The sequence below is a fragment of the Paramormyrops kingsleyae genome, chromosome 8 (assembly GCF_048594095.1).
Source record: "Paramormyrops kingsleyae isolate MSU_618 chromosome 8, PKINGS_0.4, whole genome shotgun sequence".
NCBI classification, from domain to species: domain Eukaryota; kingdom Metazoa; phylum Chordata; class Actinopteri; order Osteoglossiformes; family Mormyridae; genus Paramormyrops; species Paramormyrops kingsleyae.
Window position 1 is genome coordinate 6,391,732 of NC_132804.1, and position 21,705 is coordinate 6,413,436.

Sequence of the window (21,705 nt, forward strand, 5' to 3'; positions counted from 1 at the left end):
AAATAAATAAAGCCATATGACTTGAGTATTGTATAAAATTCTGATTTTAATTTCGTTAGATGTGTAAACATACGACTTCTGTGTGTCTGCCTGTTGAAATTCTAGGGTGTTGTTTAAATGATTTATATGTACTTAGTATTTATCTATAATTATATTTCTTTTGCCATTTGTAAATGTTTTTTTTTATTTTATTGAACAAGATGTATAGAATCATAATAATAAAGATACAGCCAGATTGTATATATTTTGTGTGGTAAGTGTATAAATTAAATATGCTATATTGTGAATTATTTTATATACATGTGTTCATTCTTAAAGAGTTCCACATTGTTTGAGCTGGGTACTGTGGTGCTGGAGGTATGTCTGACATAGTGATGCGATACTCAGCAACAACTTTATTAGGTATATGGTACTGCCACCAGACGGGCTTCAATGGTAGGCCAATTGGGCATTCAAAGAAGTATTTTTGCACACTACTGTTGTACTGCACTGAATGTTTTTGCATTTGTGGCAATCCATTGAGTTTTAACGAGTCTGGCCATGCTCCTCAGACCTCACTCAGTAACACAGCATTTTTTTCCAAAAGAAGTGCAGCTGACTGGATGTTTTTTGCTTATTGCACCAAACCCCCTAAACTCTAGACACTGTAGTATGTGAAAATCCCAGGAGGGCAGACTCTAAAACCTGCACGTCGGAAAGGAGCAATAACACCACATTCAACATCACATAAATCAGCCACCTTAACCATTCCAAAGCTTAGCCAAACAATAACAGAACCTTTTGCGCCTTTTTCTTTGGTGGAGCAGGCTGTTCATGTTAACAAGAATGTGTACCTAATAAACAGGCCACTGACTCTTTTGATAAGGAAAAAGTATATTTTTGGGGAACAAGTCATTTTTTACCGTTTGAGGCAGACTCCTTATAGAGGTCAGTCTCCTTGTGCTATGAAAAAGACTCGATACACAAACTGTCCCGAGATTAAATGAGAAGCATGATTGTAGCATAACAGGATCAGGAAATGTGTCACACCCCTCACTCTCACCCATACCCTGGGGTCAGTATGACCCCAAAGGCATATGTCAGGCGACTTCTCATAATAACATAATTATTGTAGGAGCATGTACAAGCTAATTTGTCAAAGGAAAATACACAGGATCTGGAAGGGTCAGACCAAAGAGATCTAATCAGGTTTGATCTTTAATATTAGCAAAATGACAAAGTCTCAGGAGGGACAGAACATCTCACCTTTGGAATCTAGGACCTTACACCAGAATGAGAGTCATGAATGAGATTGCCCTCCTTTCTCCAAAACGCCAATCACAGCACCCTCCTTTCTCCAAAGCTCCAATCACAGTGCCCTCCTTTCTCCAAAGCTCCAATCATAGCACTCTACTTTATTTCTTTCATTACCCTGCCGAATTGCAGTGGTAAAGTGTGTTGCTTTCATGTCTGCCTTCATCACGAATCCGTCCTTTTCTACCCCTGAACCTTTTCTGCAATCTTCTGACCACGACAAATTTGCAATAGTTCAAGGGCCAGTTCTATAAAAACTGTCATGTATTTGTCCATTTGCTGAAGCCTCACACTTCCAGGGTTTTAGGCAGCTGCTCTTGACATGTTCTCCCTGTGACCTGGGTGACTGACCATAGCGTGTGACTGTGTGTGTGGCCTGTGGCGGAAGAGCACCCTCTCCTGGCTGTCCCCTGCCCTGCACTTCCTGGGATAAGGGCCAGCCTGTCAGAGACCCTGAAAGGGACAGGCAGTATGGATGTGAAGATTACAATGTTTTATAAATATTTATAAACAAAGAGGAGCAGCCTAAGAAAAAGAATCGAGAAATAACAAGTAAGAAACGGGAGAGGGAGCCTTAAATATGCACTGATTAAATTAAAAAATGTAGGGTATTCAAAATTCTTCTTTGAACAATCAAACATTACTTTTTATCAGAATGGGCTTTCTGTTATATTTTATTGTATAGATTTTTTTTTAACAAAACATTATGTTCCTTAAGGGAAAAAAACCCCATTAATTATACGATCTTGGATTATCCTGCAAAAATGTCTCATCTGATCCACCAATTACACATTTACATTCCTCATTAGGTGAAAGTAATTTTAAATAAAAAGAGATACTTTATTACTTTAGCTGTAGAAGATAATTATTGGAGAAAATAGTGCAAGAATCCCTTTGGTTGGTGAGCAGATCCATCTGCTGGGGGATGGGAGCTTATTGGGGGACAGCGATGTCCTTACAGGGAGTTTTATTCATGCCCACTAAAAATTAAGCTTTGGTATTATGGTGGGAAAAGTCAATCAAGTGTGTGAGCCTGTGCGGAAACTCTGAGAAGCACAGAGGTCCTTTTCTCATCAACAGTCACCACAGGGAGGCACCTTATCATTGACTTGTAGTGAAATGAACAGAAAAATATCAGGATTCAAGCAAAGTGAATATAGTGTTGAAGAGCAAAGTGGGGAACTCCCATGCGAAGCAGGCTGCTGGTCTTGCACCTCTATTCCCAGCATTCCCAATAGCACTGGGCAGCTGGGAAGAGGAACTGTGACGTGGGGACCCCCTTCACTTGGACAGCTTACTGATGACGCGAATCAGGGCTCCGTTCTCGTCCTTCAGCTTCTGGTTTTCGGATTTCAGGTTCGTCAGCATCTGTAGTAAACGACAGGGATGATTGTAGCAGCATGTTCAGCAGGCCTCCGACTAGGCCTGTGGGCTGGTGCCGAAACCCTAAACCCTAAACCCTAAACCCAAAACCTGAAACCCTAAACCCGAAACCCTAAACCCTAAACCCAAAACCCTAAACCCAAAACCCTAAACCCAAAACCCGAAACCCTAAACCATCTCTCCATGGCATCCCTGTGCAAAGGCTTCTGCACTACATGTACTTAAATAATATGGGATATTTCCATCAAGACCCCGTCAATTCAAAACAAACTCCCAACGTCAGGTCCAGAAGGGGCAGCAAACGAAACAGAGAAACACCATCTCTAGAGAATATCCTTCTGAAGGAAGAGTTTTATGATGAGCGGCTAAATTTATCAAAAGAACAGATTATTTATGTTATGTTTTTACTGGTCTAGCACTGGGACTGAACATCCACAAATAGTTGCAATCCAGTACATACTGTATGGCTATTTAAGGCTGCTTGGCTATACCGGATTTTTCCATCTTTCCTGACAATAAGGCTCCAAGTAAAGCGATTGCTACTGCTGTCTGTTTTTTTGTTCATAATTAATTAAAACTTACATATAAAATCGTTTTTAACATGTCTATTCAGGCGGGAATATTAGATGTTCTCGTTAGAGTGATCTTTGGCCATCTTGCCACTTCCTCCAATAGACGCCAACTCCTGCGAGATCACGCGATTCTGTCACTCAGTGCAGGGAAGTAGCTCAGAATCACGTTCCTCAAACATGGGAGGTTTCGGTGTTCAAGGCTGCCTTGCTTGAATGTGAGTTATAACTCTCCTCTGTGACCTATGGATGTCTAATAAAACATCAGTGCTGTTTTATGCAGTCTTTGGCATTATCTGGCCTCTCCAGTCCCTCCATTCCATCCTCGGACGTTAACTTCCCTTGACGTCATGCAAAAGACCCCATGAGATACCCAGGAGATGAGCCTGAAAAGCCCGAACGGGGCTCTCTGTTCTTTCCTTCAGCTGCACTGGGGGTTAAGTGCAGTAAAGGTAGTTATGGGGCCATTTAAAGTTAAATCATTAACATGTTTCAGGCCCCCCCCCCATCTTTCAGTACTGGGTCCCACACAGTCTGTAAGCCCATCCGCCACATAGCACACACGCTTACACACTACGGGAAATTTATATTTGTGGCTCACACCCTAACCCCCGGAGAGGTGCTCCTGAGATTGTTCATTTTAATTTTATATATTTCCAGAAACAATTCAAAAAGCCGACTCACCTTCACCTAATGCCATTTACTCTTTTCCACTAATAGCTCTTTCTTTTTTCAAATGTGCCAAAGTAAATGCCTTACTTTATGCATCATTATTCAGCATTATTAGCAAGTCACCACCTGAAATTAGAGGTCTTTACTGGATCAGAATTATGACCCAGAACCACACACTATGCTAAAATTACAAGGATGGTAGACATTTTTCTTTATTATGAAATAATGACTCATTTTATTTTCTTGCCAAAAGCTATTTAAATTTGTATTAAATTTGCATATAGGCATATTTATATTATTGGATTTTTTAACTTTTCCCCGCAATTTAATTTTTTTTTTTCAAAAAAGTTTTCAGTCTTTATATTCATTAATATCTGTGCTTGGTACATGACTCACTGGCTCTGCCAGGCATGAAATACAAATGGAGGAATCCAGCTTCATACAAATGCAGGAATCCAGGAGATTTTGTGTAAAAGTTTAGCCGCATGACGGCTGCAAACCGACTTGCACTTGGCACCAAGCGCCAACAGCAAAGACCATTGTAGCTGCAGCGTGGTTTTGGCAGAGAACCTGTGGCGAGCCACAAAACCAGACTGTGGTTATGAGCTAATTCCATGCTGTGCACTGATAGCAAGTCACACGGGAACTGAACTGCCCCTGTCTTGTCTTCTGGCTGCTAGTCGTGATTTGAGGCTAACAGACCACCTTCCTGGACAAATTATGTGTTCATTCCATCTGCACCTACTTAGAAATTGCACCAACTTCCTCATACTCCAGTGTTTCAATGCATGCCATGAATTCAAAATTCACTGAGCTTACCATTAAATGATTTCCTATTGTAAAGCACAATGAGAAGAATTATAACATGAGATTTTTCATTTTTATCGTTCTTTAGGGCCCCCGATGGATTGACATCCCATCCATCGTACCCCTTACCTTGTGACCTGTATTGCCTAGGAAATGGGTCCAGGCTCACTGATGACTATATAGTGGATAAGTGTGTGGCAGATGTGTTGTTGGCGTCACTGGTCATCCTGCTTTCCCCCTGTCTTCTACCCCTTCAGCCCCTAACGTGTTTCCTTGCTCTCCAAGCTGCCGCGGAGCTTGATGGGTTGCGGGAGTGACTCAGTGGCTAAACCCCTCTGGTAATGACTTCAAGGCTGACCAGAGGCTAGTCTCATCTATTCTTTTAATATTTATTGGCTTGCTGTTTTTCTTCTGCAGCTATTTTCATCTTTGTTTTGTGTCCTTGTTTTAGGTTAACCCTGCTTGTTCCAAAGCACGTAGTGCTATGGAACCTTATTTTTATTATTGTTATTAACCCTTAATGTTTATGTTGCTTGTTGTCCTGTGCTGTTGCTGATTGGTTGTTTTGGTTATGTTCCACACCTGCCCCTTGTTAGCCCTATTATCTATGTAGATTTAAGTGTCTGCATTATATACCATTACTTTGTGGTTACTTTTAGTTAATTCTTCTCTGTTTTGTTCTTGACTCCTCATGATCCTTTTATTTTATTTTTCCCCCTTTTGTGTTCAGTTCTGGTTTTTAATAAACCCCATTTTTGTCGTGAGCCACTCCGTGGATCATCCCTCTATTTTTGCCTGCGCCATGCCCCACCATAACACATGCTTTTATCCAAAGCAGCCGACATTTGAGAAATCAGGGTCGACCAGTTCCTGGAGCGACTGGGGGTTAGGGCCTTGTTCATGGGCCCAACAGTAAAATCACTCTGCCGCCTAAGGGATTTGAACTGACGTCCTTCTGATCACACAGACACCCGTCGTGTGATCAGTCCTAATCTGCTGAGGCACACACTGCCCACATAATTACTGTCCTTTAGGTTGTGGAACTATTCAAATGCCTAGCAGTATCAAAACACAAGGTGTTAAGCTTTATGGGAGTGACCAGCATTTCAAGCCTATTTCAGGGAATGGGGTTTTAGCAGAACTAGGGCAGGTTTACTTTCTGTTCCTCGGATCACTGTTCAGATCTGACCTGAATTCTCCACCTGCATGCAGTGGCCGTGCCTTGATCAGCGATGGCAGAAGCAGGTCTGAAAAGCACCAGCTATGTTTTTGGCAGCATTTACCAGCTCCACAGTTTTCTCTCAGGCTATGGAAAACACAGATAACTCACTTGTGACTGTACGCTTTCTCAAGTTCAAGAAGGGGGTGTATCATTGTAGGACCAATAACTTCACACACACAGCTCTGGTAAAACTCACCCTTACAGTTATGCAACATTGTAAAGCAAAAATGTATTAATAGGAGTAAAGCTGTAAGTAAGAGGCTATTTAAATAAAATGTCCTACAAAGATCTGACACTATTTTATCGAAATTGCTGTTTAGTGTTGTGATGCACATGGTCCTGTGTTGTACTGTGTCCTCCATATGCGCTTTTCTGATCTTTGCTTTTTGAGGAAACCCCAGCAGAGGGAATGCAAGGAAAGGCTTCACCGGGGCGACCTCATGAGCTGCTTGCTGAATACACCTCACCTTGAACTTCTCCTCCATTTCTGAAACCTGTTTCTCCAGCACCCGTTTTTCCTTGAGAGAGGGATGACAGGACGCGGTTAGCAAGGATTTTGGGTTACGGCGGTTTTAAAATTCTTGCCGTTGATCCTGGCTCTGTAGGAGCATAAGCTAAGATAGTGTGGAATTGTAAATCGTATGTTCTGCATGTGATCAGTGGTGTGTGAGTAAGTACTGAGAGAAGGGTCATGCAATGGACACAGATTTGGGTGTAGACGGTCGACCCCTCCTAATATTGTGTATTTAGGAGGGTGGAGGTTTTAGGGCTGGTTTGGTCCCTACCAGTGTCGAAACCAAATCTACGGCGTTAGCTCATGATGATGGGACTGACAGACTAAGATTAATGCAACTGGAGCTTATGGTAAAACACTGGTCAGTCATTTCAAAATGCGTAAAGACTTTGCTGTCAGCCATCTGGTGGGGTCAACTTCAATTCAGCTAAATGAATGTTTGTGGATTATAGATGGAAACCTGCAAAAATGCAGGGAGGGTGTGCAAACACCCCCCACACAGAGCTGGGATTCTGCCCCACAGCCCTGGAAATGGAATACCCATTGTGTGGCGTTACATATTTATTATGAGTACAAGACAAGGTGTACGAATAACATGTGAGTGTTATGGGTGTAGCTGTGACGGTACAAGTACTGTACGTTAGCTAACATTAATAATTATCATCTAAATAACAAGTACCTTCTTCTCTGTCTCTAGCACCATTTCAGATATCCTGTCATGTTTCTGAAACAAAAAAACAAAGATATAAACTCTTTAGTTTTCATGTGTAAATCGAACATTAACAGTTACAAACAAGAGGGGACCATTCGACCCATCGAGCTTACTTGGTGGGCATTAAACTAATCATTTGAAGTTGGCAGGATCTTGTCAAGTTCAGATTTGAAGGAATCTAGGATTTACTATCCCTTTGGGCACACGCTGTGAGAAGTTCTTTCTCAGACCCAAAATAAAGTGTTCCCCCGCTAATTTCCGACTATGGCCACGGGTTCTTGAATTAGAACTTACTTTGAAGTAACTATTTGGATGAACAGCATCTTAACCTGTTAGAATCTTGTATACCTGGATCATGTCCCCCCTTAGTCTCCTTTGCTCAAGGCTAAACAAATTCAGCTCGGCCAACCTCTGTTCATAAGACATCCCCCAAAGGCCAGGAATCATTCTTGTAGCCCTGCGTTGTACTTCTTCTAAAGCAGCCACGTCCATGATCTCTTTAAAATTCCTGAAGTGTCTCTATTTGGATTATGCTAACATAACACCCCCTTCTCTGTTTCTCCAGTCATTCCTAATTAGTAGACTGTAGAATGAGTGTTTAAGTTTCCTGCATCCTCTTAATATACACGCATGCTGCTGGATTGTGATATGAAGCAGCAGAAGTAACTGCTGCGATTCCTGTGGGGCTTCACTCAGCTCCAGCACCTGGGTGATTTTGTCCACCTGCGTCTGGATCTTGGTCAGTTCCTGCTTGCTGACTTCCAACCTGGACTTCAGCTTCTTGTTCTCGGCCAGGGCGCCCTCGTACATCTGCAAGGCCCATAGCGATGATGTCAGAGTCAAGGCTACGTTTGCTCCTGCCACAGTAAAGCGAACAGTAGGGCCATTCCGCTCTCAGACCAAATGGGAGACTATCGATATTCCCGTCAGGCAGAAGTGAGTTCTTGTATCAAGAAGTGTTTTGTAGACTGAGGGTATGTCCGAAATCACATACTTCACAGTATGCTTGCTAATTTGTTAGAAGCCTACTACTCAACCGTTAATGTAGTACCCAATGTATGCATGAATGAGAACACTCTGCATGCACTTGGGCATATTGTGACCACCATGATGCATATTGTCCAACCCAGATGTTTACCAATAACGTAGTTAGACCCCCCCATCTCTGGGTGCAGCTCCAGTAGCCTTGTGGGACAGCGTAGCGTCCATCGGTTACACCGTTTCGCAGAATGTAGTCACCCTGGTACTATTTATCTACTGTCTTATCTATACTGAAGATTAAGACATATTACTCACATGCATACTATATTTTGCCTACATAGCAAACAAGTATGCGATACTGGGCACACCCTAAATGTAGAAACAGCTGAGCCAATCAGTGGGAGGCATGGGATGCTAATCCATGGCAGGATTGGGGGCTTGTGCGCCTCTTGATACCTTCTTATAGTTCTGCAGATCAGCCTTGTCCTGCACCCGGCTCAGGTTCACCACTGGGGTCTCCCTCGGGATGGTGTAGGAGGTGGAACGGACCAGCCCTCTGTCTGTGGCACCGTCCTGGGGAGTGGAGCCCAGTCCAGCTGCCACCCTGAGGAAAGGCAGTGTAACTACTACTGACGGTATAGCAGAGCAGGTCTGATGCTTATTACAGTCTATCCTGCTAACTGAAACAACATGCCATGGAATTACATCATCCAGTTTATACTTGAATAAGCACTTTTAGAAGTGCGTATGGTGACTGTGCGTAAGTGTGCATATCCTCATTGCTTGGAATCCTGTCTACGGTGTGCTCTGCTTTGGGCCCAGTGCTTGACATAAGTGGGTTAGGCTCCAAGGTCAGTCTAAAGCGATACGAAATGAGTAATCATGGATGATGGATGGATTACTGCTTATCCAAGTAAATCTGTGAGGATCTTGAGTATGTCTCAGAGGGCAGAACCTCTGTAGCAAATTACATCCCAGAAGGTGTCCAGCAAAGGTGGCTTGCAAACACACACTGGAGGTCAAAATAAAGTGGGACTGAAAAAAGAGAACTAACAAAGAAAGAGATTAACAAAGAATACAAGAAACTAGTGATGTTTAGAGGAAAATTTTAAAAGTCACTCACCTAGATGTCCTTTCCTGTTGTAAAAAAAAGAGAAATGAAATGTCAGAAATGCAACATTGATGGCACTTCAGCTAATTTGAGACTTATATAAATATGCAAAAAGTGTTTATGGTCAAAATGATTTTCCACAGAGGAAATGGTTTTATGTGACAGGCGGAATCGCATCCAGATGTCACATGTCCTTTTGTATACATCATTGAGCCTGTGATATACTTCTCCCTGGCCTGATCCTGACAGTACTCACGCTAGCTCAAGCTTTTCAATAAGGCCTGTTAATATTTTATGGACTGTTTAGTACTTAGAAGCCTGCCGTGAGGAGAAGCAGCCGATGACATCATGTCGCCGAAAGGCCCCGCTTTCGTTAGAGTCTGACGTTCCAGCATTCGTCTGCTGCTTGACAAGCTCCAAGCGATGACCTCAGAGCCTGCATGACAGATAGCCGAACTGGTCTGGGAACAGAGTGAGCAGATCCTGACCTGATTTCTTCTCCCACATGTCTTTTCTGGAGCTTGTTGAGATGTGCAGTCAGTTCTGCAGGCCCCCACCTCGTTTGACCGACCTGCATTGTGCCCCCCGCCCCCCAGCTTCAGTCCAAACTTGATGACTCATTCTGCTAACTGCCACAACAATAAAGACATTTGGACAAGGGATTTTTTTGTTTTTTGGGAAGCACGTGAATCCTGTTCTTAGGTGTGTAGGCAGGATGGGCTTCTGTACCACTGTGACTGAGAGGGAGGGGGAGAGAACGAGAGAGAGAGAGCGAGAGAGAGAGAGAGAGAGAGCGCCACATTCACTCATCTCAGTCACACCGCTACTAAGACAGCACACAGACACCACTCAGACTAATGCATATCTAAACTGTCTGCTAGTAGCATGAACAAATTGATTCTTACTTCATAGCATCTATAGTACAACCACATATACTTCGATTACATGTCGCATCTATTCTGTTTCTTGTGTGTTTGGTTTCTAATAGTAACGGATAAGAAATGACTCCAAGGCTATTGTGATTTCCCTTCATATTTCACACACTGAATCCTACGTGTGACCTATGGCATATAAGAATGTAGGTAACGTAGACATATTTTTCCATTTCAGCTTCTCGAAGCTGACCTCGGCTCAGAGCCAGGACGTTGAATCATACATGCTAATCTCCAGTTGCAACAGAACCTGAGATTACCATAGTTTTTTTTACTTGGAAACTCTTTGACACAAATGCCGGGCACACAAGTATGCGTTCTGTTCCAGCTCTTGGTCTGAGACATTGTAAAAGGTGACTATCTACACCCAGAAAAGGTCCCACACAAAACCATTGACTTGGGACGAGTCTGCAAATCAGAGCAAATCTAACACTTGCCTCCAAACCTCGTGTTTCTTTGCATTCCAGGAGATTGGGATCTGATCCTCACCTCAGCGTGGGAGAATGTAATAAACATTCCCGTTGTGGAGCACATGGCATGGGGCTACATTCTGAGGCGAAACCTAAGCCTATTCCAGTCAAGTAGAACAACTTCAGCGGAGCCCCCAAAGGAAGCTAAAAGTGGCCACACAGAATAGAGTGCAGACCTTGGCCAGGGGCTGAAACGTAGCTCACGCTCACCTGTAGGTGTTCTGCATCTCAGAAGTGTACCGTTATCCATCATGGAAATTCATGGCGAGATGCACAGAGTGGAAATTTATTGACTGAGATTTTAGGCAAATTGATTAGGGCCAAAAATTTAAGGTAAAGGTCCTTTTTCTAAGTATGACAAACAAATGAAAATAAAATGTATTGCACTTCCTGGGAATTCATGCTATAATAATCTTCCATTTGTCAGCTTAGTCACTGGGCATGACATAAATTGTTCATTAAGCCACTTGACGAAGATAATTGTGTTGCATTGTGGGTAATTATGACCAGTTCGGTAATATCAAGTGACATTTTAAAAGTTTGCTGCCTAGGATGTAGTTCGTAGAGTCTGCTCATTGATGGAGGTCCTACTGCACCCCTTATTGACTCTGCACACTGTCATGGACCGTACACAGAGCACCGATCTGCCCCTGTCACTAGGCCCAAGGGGTGGCTGTGTCAGAGATGGTGCCGGCTGCCGGCTCACAGGGACCCGCCAGTATCTCATTTAGCAGGAATCGCCAAGCCTGCCTTTGCCTAGCTCAGGCGCTTCTATGAGTTAAGCTCAGGATGGGCTTTGTGAATAGCCCTAGCGGCTTGCCAGAGACAAGGATTGGCTGCTGGCAGCACACTTGATCTCCTGAGCCGAGACCAGCCCACTGGGCGGCAAGAGAGCTCTAGGCAGTGAACTACCACAGTGATGTCCAGCTGTGCACCAGAGGGATTCACATGGTTCCAGAAGGTTCAGATGGGCCACACCTGTAGACCTGCCTCAGCTCCAGTCCTATGTTAATATTTACACGCTGACATCATGCATTATTGTTCCAGGTTCTTTTTCTCTCTACCACTCCAGAATACTGGAGTGCTGGAGGCAAACAGCAGGAACTTCTCACTCAAGTTCCACAGGTGGACCTGCTGCTAATTATATCCATAATTTCCACAGTAACTCACACCCCCATCAATCATATGTGGGTGGTCAGTCCATCTTACATACATTAACACATTAAGTTCTTCTTGTGAAGCCTTGGATTACAGTGTTATATATCCTTTCTCTCTATTCACCATCTCCGTATTACTCACACACCTCCTTGTCTTCCATTGCCCACTTGTCTTTCTTCCACATCTTGTTCTCCGTTCATGCCTCCAGCTTTTATTCACCCACCTCCCTTCCTTCCTTTATTATCTCTTCTCCTGCTCTCGGCCCTTCGGTGAAACAAGGGCCTCCTTTAACCAGAACCCCTGCACGCAGGGTCACTGGCCACCCGGAATCTTACATCCAGACACTTTTCTCCAGGGGCAATGAGGGGGGCTTCTATTCAAGCTATCAAAGGAGCGGACGATGGCACAGAGTGCCCTGCAGCCTTTCTGCGAGCCTTTCAGCAGCAGTCTGACGTCTTAGGTCAGAGTGGGTACTTAATCTGAACTGCTTTTATATCCTGCTGTCACCTGTTGTCGGCTGCAGGCCTCAGGTTTGCAGCAATACAATTCTATTCTATTCTATTCTATTCTAGAATATATGCATTCCTACAGAAACTAGTAAAACTGAAAACTAACTCTGTAGCATAACTCTCCAGTAGCTACAGCCAAGAGGGGCCTCCTGAACGTGATAATATCTTCTCTTGTTTACTTATCTGCATTTTCTCATGCCATAACCATTGTAGTGGAACAAAACGCAGAAGGAAAGAGGAAGAATAGATCTTGGATGTGGTTCTAGTGTCACCCTAGAGACCAGAGCACGCAATGTAACTTGTCCCTTAAGGCCTTGCGTCGGTTAATACCCATGTGCTTCTCATCCTGCTTTTTGTGCTTGGCAAAGGTATCACAAGGACTGCAGAGTTTAAATGCGGCCGATGGCACCGCAGGCCCAGGTCACCGTAACAGCGGACAGAATGACGCGCCAGGGCTTACGTCAATATCACAGCCCACACAGAGGTCCGGTCCTGAGACAGAAGCTGCGGCTCGCATGCCATCTTAAACATTCAGCGCCTTCGTGTGACATCGTGGGGGGATCTCGTGAACACTCCCCCGCACATCCCCTGTCGGGCATTAAGTCCCTAAGCTCCCCTTGCCCTGCACAGTCTGACTGTACGGTGATAAAATGCAAAACTTCACACTAAAGTTCGCACTCTGAATTGGGTCCATGACTCCTCGTCATTTCTGCCAGCTCTCACCGATGGAAAATATGAGCCTCCCTCCGCCCCCAGTACGGCCAAGAATAAACATCAGCGCTACGGCAGACTTCCCATCCACCAACAGCAGGACTGTCCGCTCAGCCCTTCTCCTCTTGATGGGACGGTCTAGCACTGCAGTTTGAGTAAACAGCTCAGATTAGCTTCCTGTTATCTCTTTTCAGCTTCCTAGGGAAACAATCTTGTGTTCCCAGGACAAGACAAAACAGCACCAGTCACTAACCGGCTGTTCAGAAAGTCACTCCAGCCCCTGGAGGTAAACAGATATTTTCTGGTGCATTGCTTTGGTTGGTGTGTCACTGTGGATGCTTGTTTTTTTCTTTTTCCCACTTTTGACTGGGATACTATCAACCAGGCTAATATATGGAAGGATATAAATGCTTCAGCTGCATGCTAAAGTTTAAACAAAGAAGTAAAATCACAGGAAGGCCACCGTGAAAACCTTGGTGTTTTTGTCCAGATGACGATGTGTTGTATGAATATAATACTCTTATGGTCACTCTATAAAAATGCAGAAAGTCAATACATTTTTTCTAGATTTGTTTTCTAATAGGATATATAATAAAATATATATTCTTCAATTTTCCCAAAGAAAAGGTGAAAAACAGTTCATAGAATATTCATAAAAGACTGTGCTGTTGTTTTTCTTTTGATTGTATGAATTATTAGTGCTAATTTTCAGTGTTTTTCTGCACAAGTGTGATCCTTCATTGCTGAATTTTTTTTTATTTCCAATGATTTCCCATAATTCAGTGTTCCCTGAATGGCAAAATACACCTGCACTGAAAAAAATTACTGACAATCCTGACACAAAACAGTGTGGCTTGACTTGGTGTGTAGCTAGAAATTCTGGGCCCTCTAACAATATGTCACCTTGGGTCCCTCCATCCAATTTTATGTATAATCTTATATATTAAGGTGTCTATCAAGCACTGGGCTCCCTTAATCTGCTGGGGTGGAGGTCTCCTGTCTGAGCCTTTTCAGTTAGCCACAACTCAAATAAATCTGTGTATAAATCCACTGGCGTACTGACTACTGGGTGATTTAACAAAGAGAGGCTTGAGATGACCATAGAGACATTTGTAGCTGCATGAAACTTTTTCAGATATTCATCCTACTTGTGAAGTTGCATCTTACAACCTTCAGCACACTAATTCTATACAGACTTATTTCCTAAGTGTCCTGAAGAGGCTTCACCTCCCTATTAAACATCCACAGACGTCACACAACAGAGAAAATATAACTGTGATGCAACGAATCATCGGGATTCCGCTGCGGCCCAGCAACTGCCAATCAGCACCACGCTGTCAGTCAGTTACAGGCCCAAGGCAGACTAGCTGCAATAGCTTTTGCTGACCTCATCGATAGACTGTCCCAATGATCTGCAGGACCCGTGACCATCCCTTTGGAGAAAGCAGTGCTTGCCTTTGAACTGGGAAGCACAGTCCCTTCATCCCCACAACATATTCCCTATATTCCCTAAATGAATCTCACCCCCCCCCCCCCCCCCAGGGGTATTTGCCTGCACTGACATCGCCAGTGCCAACTTGCCTAACACAATAACATAAAGTTAATTTGGTACAAAAATGTAGTTACAATGTAGCTACGTCTAATGTAGTTATTTTCTGCCTGGCTGAAAGATCATGTATTTATGGATGCATATTATCAGGATTTCTGACCAGCAGCTCAGAAAGATAGAGGACAAATTTTTATGAAGTCAGAATTGCTCTCATCTCCTTCCACGCTCATTTTACAGAGGATATTGTTGAATTCATGCCAAACGCCAGCCTCTCACAGCAGAATACAATGCCAAGAACAAACATGACCAGCACACTTGTATAATAATAATCCATCTGTCTTCCATAACTGCTTATCCTTCACGGGATCCTGTAGGGTCTGCATGGTCTTTTTGGAAACACAAGGCACAAACCAGGGCTTGCACCTTGACAGGATGACGGCTGATCATGAATATACAAGCAGACGTCTAAGAAATTCACATCAGGTTGCTTAACACGTTGCTGAAACTTTCAGCTTTCTGTCATTAACAAATGGGATCAGAGAATTTCTAGTGATTTCTGCAGCGACACTCAGGGAACCATCATGCAGAAGAAATCATCTCAGGCCAACCTTGACATTTCCATCAAAAATGGGTAAAATCCTCTCTGGTGTATCAACCACTTTGCTTATAAGCAACACGCATCATCACGTGCTTCAAGATGAACTTGTCCTAGCACTGTCCTTCCGACATAAAAGCACTCTGAGGATGCGTGCAGGGCTGCCCAAGGTGTTTATCTGCGGGCATCCCAATAAGCCCGATGGCCCAAAAATGGCTGACACATTGAAAATCCCCCCCATCCCCTGTTAAGGTGGATGCAGCTGTGTCATTGATTGTTGCGATCGGTGAAACATGACTTTTAGCCCAGACCTTTCAGATAATCACTAAGGCCAATCACTGGGGATTTACACAAGCAATCAGCTGCTCAGAGATAAGGCACAGTGTAAACATTTGGCCTCACTGTTGCCCGGTGATCACACCCCTCAGAGGATAAGCCTGAGCATGCACCCGTCCAACCCCGCGATGTTACTCTCATGACACCATATGACAAGCCAAGGAAATTTGCATGATGCCCTGGGCAAATTGGATTTTTAAATTGGGAGGGGGGGCTGTTGTAATGATTATTTGGTTGTACTATGTCCTCCTCCCCACCTGCACATCACCTTTTTCACTGCCATTTCAAACATCCTCAGCTGCTTCTTGCTCAGTGCCTTGCAGGCTGAAATACGTTTTGACCACATTTGGTCCATATATATATTAGCAATGATACATCAATCCATTTCATCCATCTTCCATAACTGCCTATCCAGTGCATGGTCACAATGACACATAAAAGACACAAATGTGAGGACAAGATTGTAAATTCTAGATTCTAAACTGAAACTCTAAGACCAAGACTTTTCTGAGACTCTAAGACCTAAGCTCTAAACTTAGACTCTGAGACCTAGACTCTTTAACTTTAAACTGAGACACTAAGACCAACACTCTAGATGGAGCCTTACAGCTGTACATCTTAGGAAGCTGCTCTTTCATGAATATAAATGGATATACTGTATATTGTGCAAAAAAAGTCAGCCAACTGCTAAGTATTAAGCATAAAGTTTCAAACAACTGAATGCTGATAAACTGAAGTATGACTGCAGTGTTCTGTGTAATGTTAACTTTAACTTTTTATATGATTAGTTACAAAGTTATGTGTGATGTTATATAACCAAATCACATTTTACACTTTTACACTGAACACTGTCAGGTAATTAAGGCATACGTGGTATGATGATTGGCATCCATTCCCACATAAAAACCTTCTCCATGTTACACAAGAACGCAAAGTTGACGAGCACAGAGCGGCAGACTCCTGCTGAGTCTGTTCGTCTGGGTAAGCACACGGGCGAGAGGGCATCTCTTACACTGAGGCTCCGGGTTGTCAGCGAGCGGCTGGACAGCGGCAGGTCCGACGGCGACCTCCTGGTGTAAAACAGATCCTTGCTGCGGGTGTACAGGGACGACATGGCGCAGAGCAGCGGGTCAGCCGGCGGCCCCCACCAGCGCAGGGAGGAGTGCTGGACACACGCGGCAGCTAAACGCACGGATTATGTCACACGCCGCGCCATCCTTCACGTGCTCATCCCCGCCGTTCTCCAAGGTCCAACGGGAGGCCACCACACTGCTACCAAGGACAGCAGGGGTTGCAGAAAAGGAAGGGGGGCAGGTGGAGTTAAGGCAGACTCCTCAACCTGGAAGAGGGATCCCGGACCCACCTCCCTCACAAAAACACTGCTATATTCTGCTCCTAAAACTAAAATATTAAAACAATCAAACCTGCTCTTTTTCTGTGCCTCTCCCTCTCTCAGTTTTGTGATTCTGTCCTGCACACACAGTCAAGCACCTCCCACATGAACAATCAAGCCTCCCTCTCTCTCTCTCCCTCTCTCTCTCTCTCTGTCAGTCTCTCCCTTTGAGGCTGTCTAGGAGGCAAAACCACCAGGTGGTTATGACAGACTGCCTGCCACTTGCACCCCACCCTGCATAATGCCCCACCCTGCTTGCACAGTGCTCTCAGACTGCACAGAGAAGTACACACTTCCTCTGCGGTACCAGGTTCTTCGAACACTGTTTCAGTCTCAAGTGCCTCACAGAGTCGCTGAGACTCTTCCAGCGCTGGGGTTTCAAATCCCACCTCTTTCTCCACATGTGGATGACTGCGTGCAACTGTGCCCTGTGAGGCTGTGCCTGTGATCAGGAGGTTAGTGGTTCAAATCCCCAGGTTGGCAGAGTGATGTCACTGTCGGGCCCTTGAGCAAGGCTCCTAACCCCTCTAGGGACTGTCTGACCCTGTTTTCTCATTTGTATACGGCTTTTGGGTAAAAGTCAGTGCTAAATAAACAAAATGTTACAAGTTCTGTGTGGGTTTCTTCTGGGTTCCTCCCACTATCCAAAAAGGTGAATTGGTGTCTCTAATTTGTCCATAATGTGTACATGTGAGCCATGTGATTGGCTAACATGCTATCTTGGGTATCTATAATGTGTAAGTATGAGCCCTGTGATTGGTTAACATGCTGTCTTGGGTATCCCTAATGTGTAAGTATGAGCCCTGTGATTGGCTAACATGCAATCTTGGGTATCCCTAATGTGTATGTATGAGCCCTGTGATTGGTTAACATGCTATCTTGGGTATCCATAATGTGTACTGTAAGTGTGAGCCATGTGATTGGCTAACATGCTATCTGGGGTCTCCATAATGTGTACTGTAAGTGAGTGTGAGCCATGTGATTGGCTAACATGCTATCTTGGGTATCCATAATGTGTACTGTAAGTGTGAGCCATGTGATTGGCTAACATGCTATCTGGGGTCTCCATAATGTGTACTGTAAGTGAGTGTGAGCCATGTGATTGGCTAACATGCTATCTTGGGTAAATGTTTATTTACATCTTGGTCAAACTCGAGCCTCAAGAGACCTGCATTTTGGGAATACCGGAGAATGTATGAAAATGTTCATTAGTTATCAAGCAGGAAAGCTGTATGGGTCGCTTTAAATGGATTTCTCCTCACAGCAACTATTGAGTCAATGCTGACTTTGTTGTTTCATGGGAAGATTTATGTTAGGATTTATGTGGGACCCGTTTTTAAGTGTGGAGCCAGAAAACCACCCACCCTGAATTCCTTTACCCCACAGGTGAAAGGTCAGACACTGGCCACTTCGACAACCTGCCAGTTGTCTGATTCTGGTTGATAATGAAATTCTTTGAAGTGTTTTCCCCTGAGTTTCATCAGTAAGAAACCTAGAGCGCAACTATTCATAACAATCAATAAACAAAGTCCTTTATGTATATGGTTGGCTTGTATATTCAATTTAATATGTTATTAACCATTAATTAAATTCTGTGGGGTGTTTAATATCATCCTATATTTTGTAATGCTTACTCTAAAAGGCATTTGCCTTGGTCACATGTTGCTAAGTTAATCATTTAAAAATCCCCCAGAACCCCTATAAACTGATCACAGTGGTTCACTTGCACTCCTTCTCCTCTCAGAAGCCCATTGGCTGGCTGCTTGCTGCCTTCGACCTACCAGGGTGTCTAGCCTGATGCAACACTTGGTTTTCACACAACAAACTGGCTCACTGGTTTGCCTGAAATCCTGATGTTGTAATTAGCAGAGAGAATAGCAGTAGTGTAACTGAAGATCGCAGCTCAATCTGTAATTTACATTACAAAATTTATTACCACTTGTAAGCGCCATTTATGCAGAATGGTGTAGTTTTTGTTTAATTAAATGGTTGGAATATGTTGTTTTAAACCTGCCATTATAAGTTGAAATTTATGTAGCATATTATACATGAAAGTGCTTCTCCGGTTAGTTTTGGTTTGCAACTGCCGGAAGGAGTATGTGTCAGAGGAGCAATAAAGTTTTTGTTTTGAATATGAAAATAAAGAAGTGGACGTTGGGAGCCACACGGTTGTTTTACCGTGACTGGTAACCTACCATTTTAACGCGTAAAAACAGTCTACGAATGTTCATTTCACAGAAGTGGTCAAATTTTTAGATTGTGCCAAAAAGAATAACGTTCCCAAACGAAGTCGACCACTACACCACTATTTTTCATTTATCAAAAAACAGACAGATCAAAGTCAAAGTCAGCTTTATTGTCAATTCCTTCTCATGCACTGGACATGCAAAGGGATCGAAATTGCGTTTCTCACTGTCCCATGCGCAGGCAAGACACAAGACATGACAGGATAGGACAAACAGTGAAGTGCACAAGCACAACAAAAACACATCTTAAGTACTGAGTAACAGTATATAAAGTATATAAAATCTGTCATGTCAGATATCTGTCATGTGATGTTTCTTCATAGAGTTTGGGAATTATAGTCAGCATGAAGTGATTGTGACAAGGGATGTGATAACATGGTTTGAGCATTTTAATTGTGTATTCAAAACCTGAATATTCCACCACAAAATAAAGCTGCAAATCTATAAGCACTCCCTAAACTCCAGTTACTGCTCTGTGTCTGTCTGAGCTTGCGTTGACTAACTGTTTTAAAACTGCAGAGTGAGTTTCCTCTCGCCAGTTCGCCTCTGGCGTAGCTGCAAGCGGTTTGTGTGGGTGATGTCGGAGTAAACAGCTAAGCATATTTGATCTGTTACAGCTCGTATAAAACACACGTGTCAAGCAGTACTTGCATATTTTTGAAGTTCTGTTAACAGCTTTTGTCCTTTCGTGACTGTAGGTTATTTTAAATCCACACACTGTCCGCACATTGCCAAAGGTTAAGTCTGGCTAATCTGAAGCATACTGACAGTTGACTTTAACAGTTGATTGGATGGCTAGTGTCGGCCTATTGGAAATCAGTGTGGGTGACACAGATTATTCTCCAAAGACTTAGTGTGTTGAACAGAGTTGTCAACTGGTGTTTTTTTTACAGTAATCATTACAGAATATAGAAAGGAAAAAAAAAATCTGTTTTTGGATGAGCTAAAAGTGATACTTAGTAGTTAATATTTACGCATCCCGTTTCATCCACAAACAAAGGCTTGTAACAGGACTTAACATTTTAAAGCTGAAACGTTGCTGTTTTGTTTTCAGGTCTTCATGGATCCAAAACCTTAATATATATGTAACAAAACACTTTTATTTTGTGTCATTATCTTAATATTTGGGTTCTGTTCATCTGTGACTAAATATGCAAAGTCTTCACTCCACACCTTCACTAAATGGAAATACCCATCTATCCATCATTCATAGGCGCTAATCCAGGAATACTCGCAGTGAGCGTATGATTAGCAGCACTGAGTAAGACGCCCTGGGCCAGACACACTCTGAGCAAGGTGGAGACCCCCAGTTCACAGAACTCCATGTTTTTGCCTGTGGGATGAAAGGCACTGAAGCAGAAGGAATTAAAGTTCATACAATACATTCAGTCCAAAACTAGTTTAGATTATATATATATATATATATATATATATATATATATATATATATATATATATATATATATATATATATATATATATATATAGACAGTACAGATAAATAGCTATTGACTAACCCAGTAAAGTGAACAGAATATCGAATATTAATTTATAATGTGAACCAGCAAACACTACCATTATAAGAAACCAATCCCTTCTCAAAAATTTCATTCATCATTTACAAGATCTTGTTGCACCATCTAGTGGTATAAAAATGAATTATAATTAATAACCTGAACACTGACAGAGAGAATGCCTTTTATTGTCATTGTATGGGTTGAATACAATTCTATCTCGACATTTGCCATCTTGCTCACTTACTGTATGAGACATGTGGGGGGAGAAGCTTGGGCTCAGATGCTGATATGCAAATTCACCACCCAGAATACTGCAAAAAGAAAATAAACAAATAATGATGTTTTACACATGCCTTTCAAAAATACATTTGCTTCTTATGCACTGTAATGGAATACATTACTGAATACATTTATGGCAATGTATTCAGTATTCAGTCATAAATACCATGCACTATGCTCACTAGGTTCTTTGTAGCAGGGGTCACCAATATGGTGCCCGTGGGCACCAGGATGCCCCCAAGGACCACAAGAGTTGCCCGTGGACCTGTTCTAAATATAGCACAACTCACCAGTGAGCAGCGTCTAAAATTTAATTTTATCCTGTTGCCATTCTTCTTTAATCACATTTGCATTTAAATAGATTTGAAAATGACAATATCTTAAAAAAGCATTTAAAACATGTTTATTATACATGAAGTTTAGATAAGTTTAGGAGGGAGTTTCAAACTGGTAGCCCTTCGTATGGCTCAGTACCTGTGAAGTAGCTCTGTTTCAAAAAGGTTGGTCACCCCTGCTCTGTAGTCATAAATCCATCTTGCCAGTGGCAATCCTTTTCCCTCAGTCCCTAGTGTACTAACCTCTTCCCAGGGACACTGTGTAGCTCTATGGGTTGAGTGAATGGCTCAGAAGCGAACACCCCTCTAGCTGTTGGTTTGAAGCAGGCCTGACGCGTGTATTACGTTTTGTTTTATCTTTAGTGTTTGAAATTGTTTATCTCTCTCTTTGCCTTTTCTCCGTGTTTTTGG

At 43.0% G+C, this 21,705-nt stretch overlaps 1 protein-coding gene across 1 annotated transcript; it reads right to left on the reverse strand.

Moving 5' to 3' along the window:
- Positions 1 to 26: 26 nt before the first annotated feature.
- Positions 27 to 17,068, reverse strand: LOC111853190 (protein phosphatase 1 regulatory subunit 12B-like). Its single transcript, XM_023829877.2, has 8 exons — positions 16,949 to 17,068; positions 16,537 to 16,796; positions 9,277 to 9,290; positions 8,610 to 8,757; positions 7,878 to 7,982; positions 7,140 to 7,184; positions 6,414 to 6,464; positions 27 to 2,661 (listed from the first exon to the last, which is right to left on the reverse strand). The coding sequence occupies exons 2-8, from the start codon at positions 16,636 to 16,638 to the stop codon at positions 2,575 to 2,577; spliced, it is 552 nt and encodes a 183-aa protein (XP_023685645.1). The 5' UTR covers positions 16,639 to 16,796; positions 16,949 to 17,068; the 3' UTR covers positions 27 to 2,574.
- Positions 17,069 to 21,705: the final 4,637 nt, after the last annotated feature.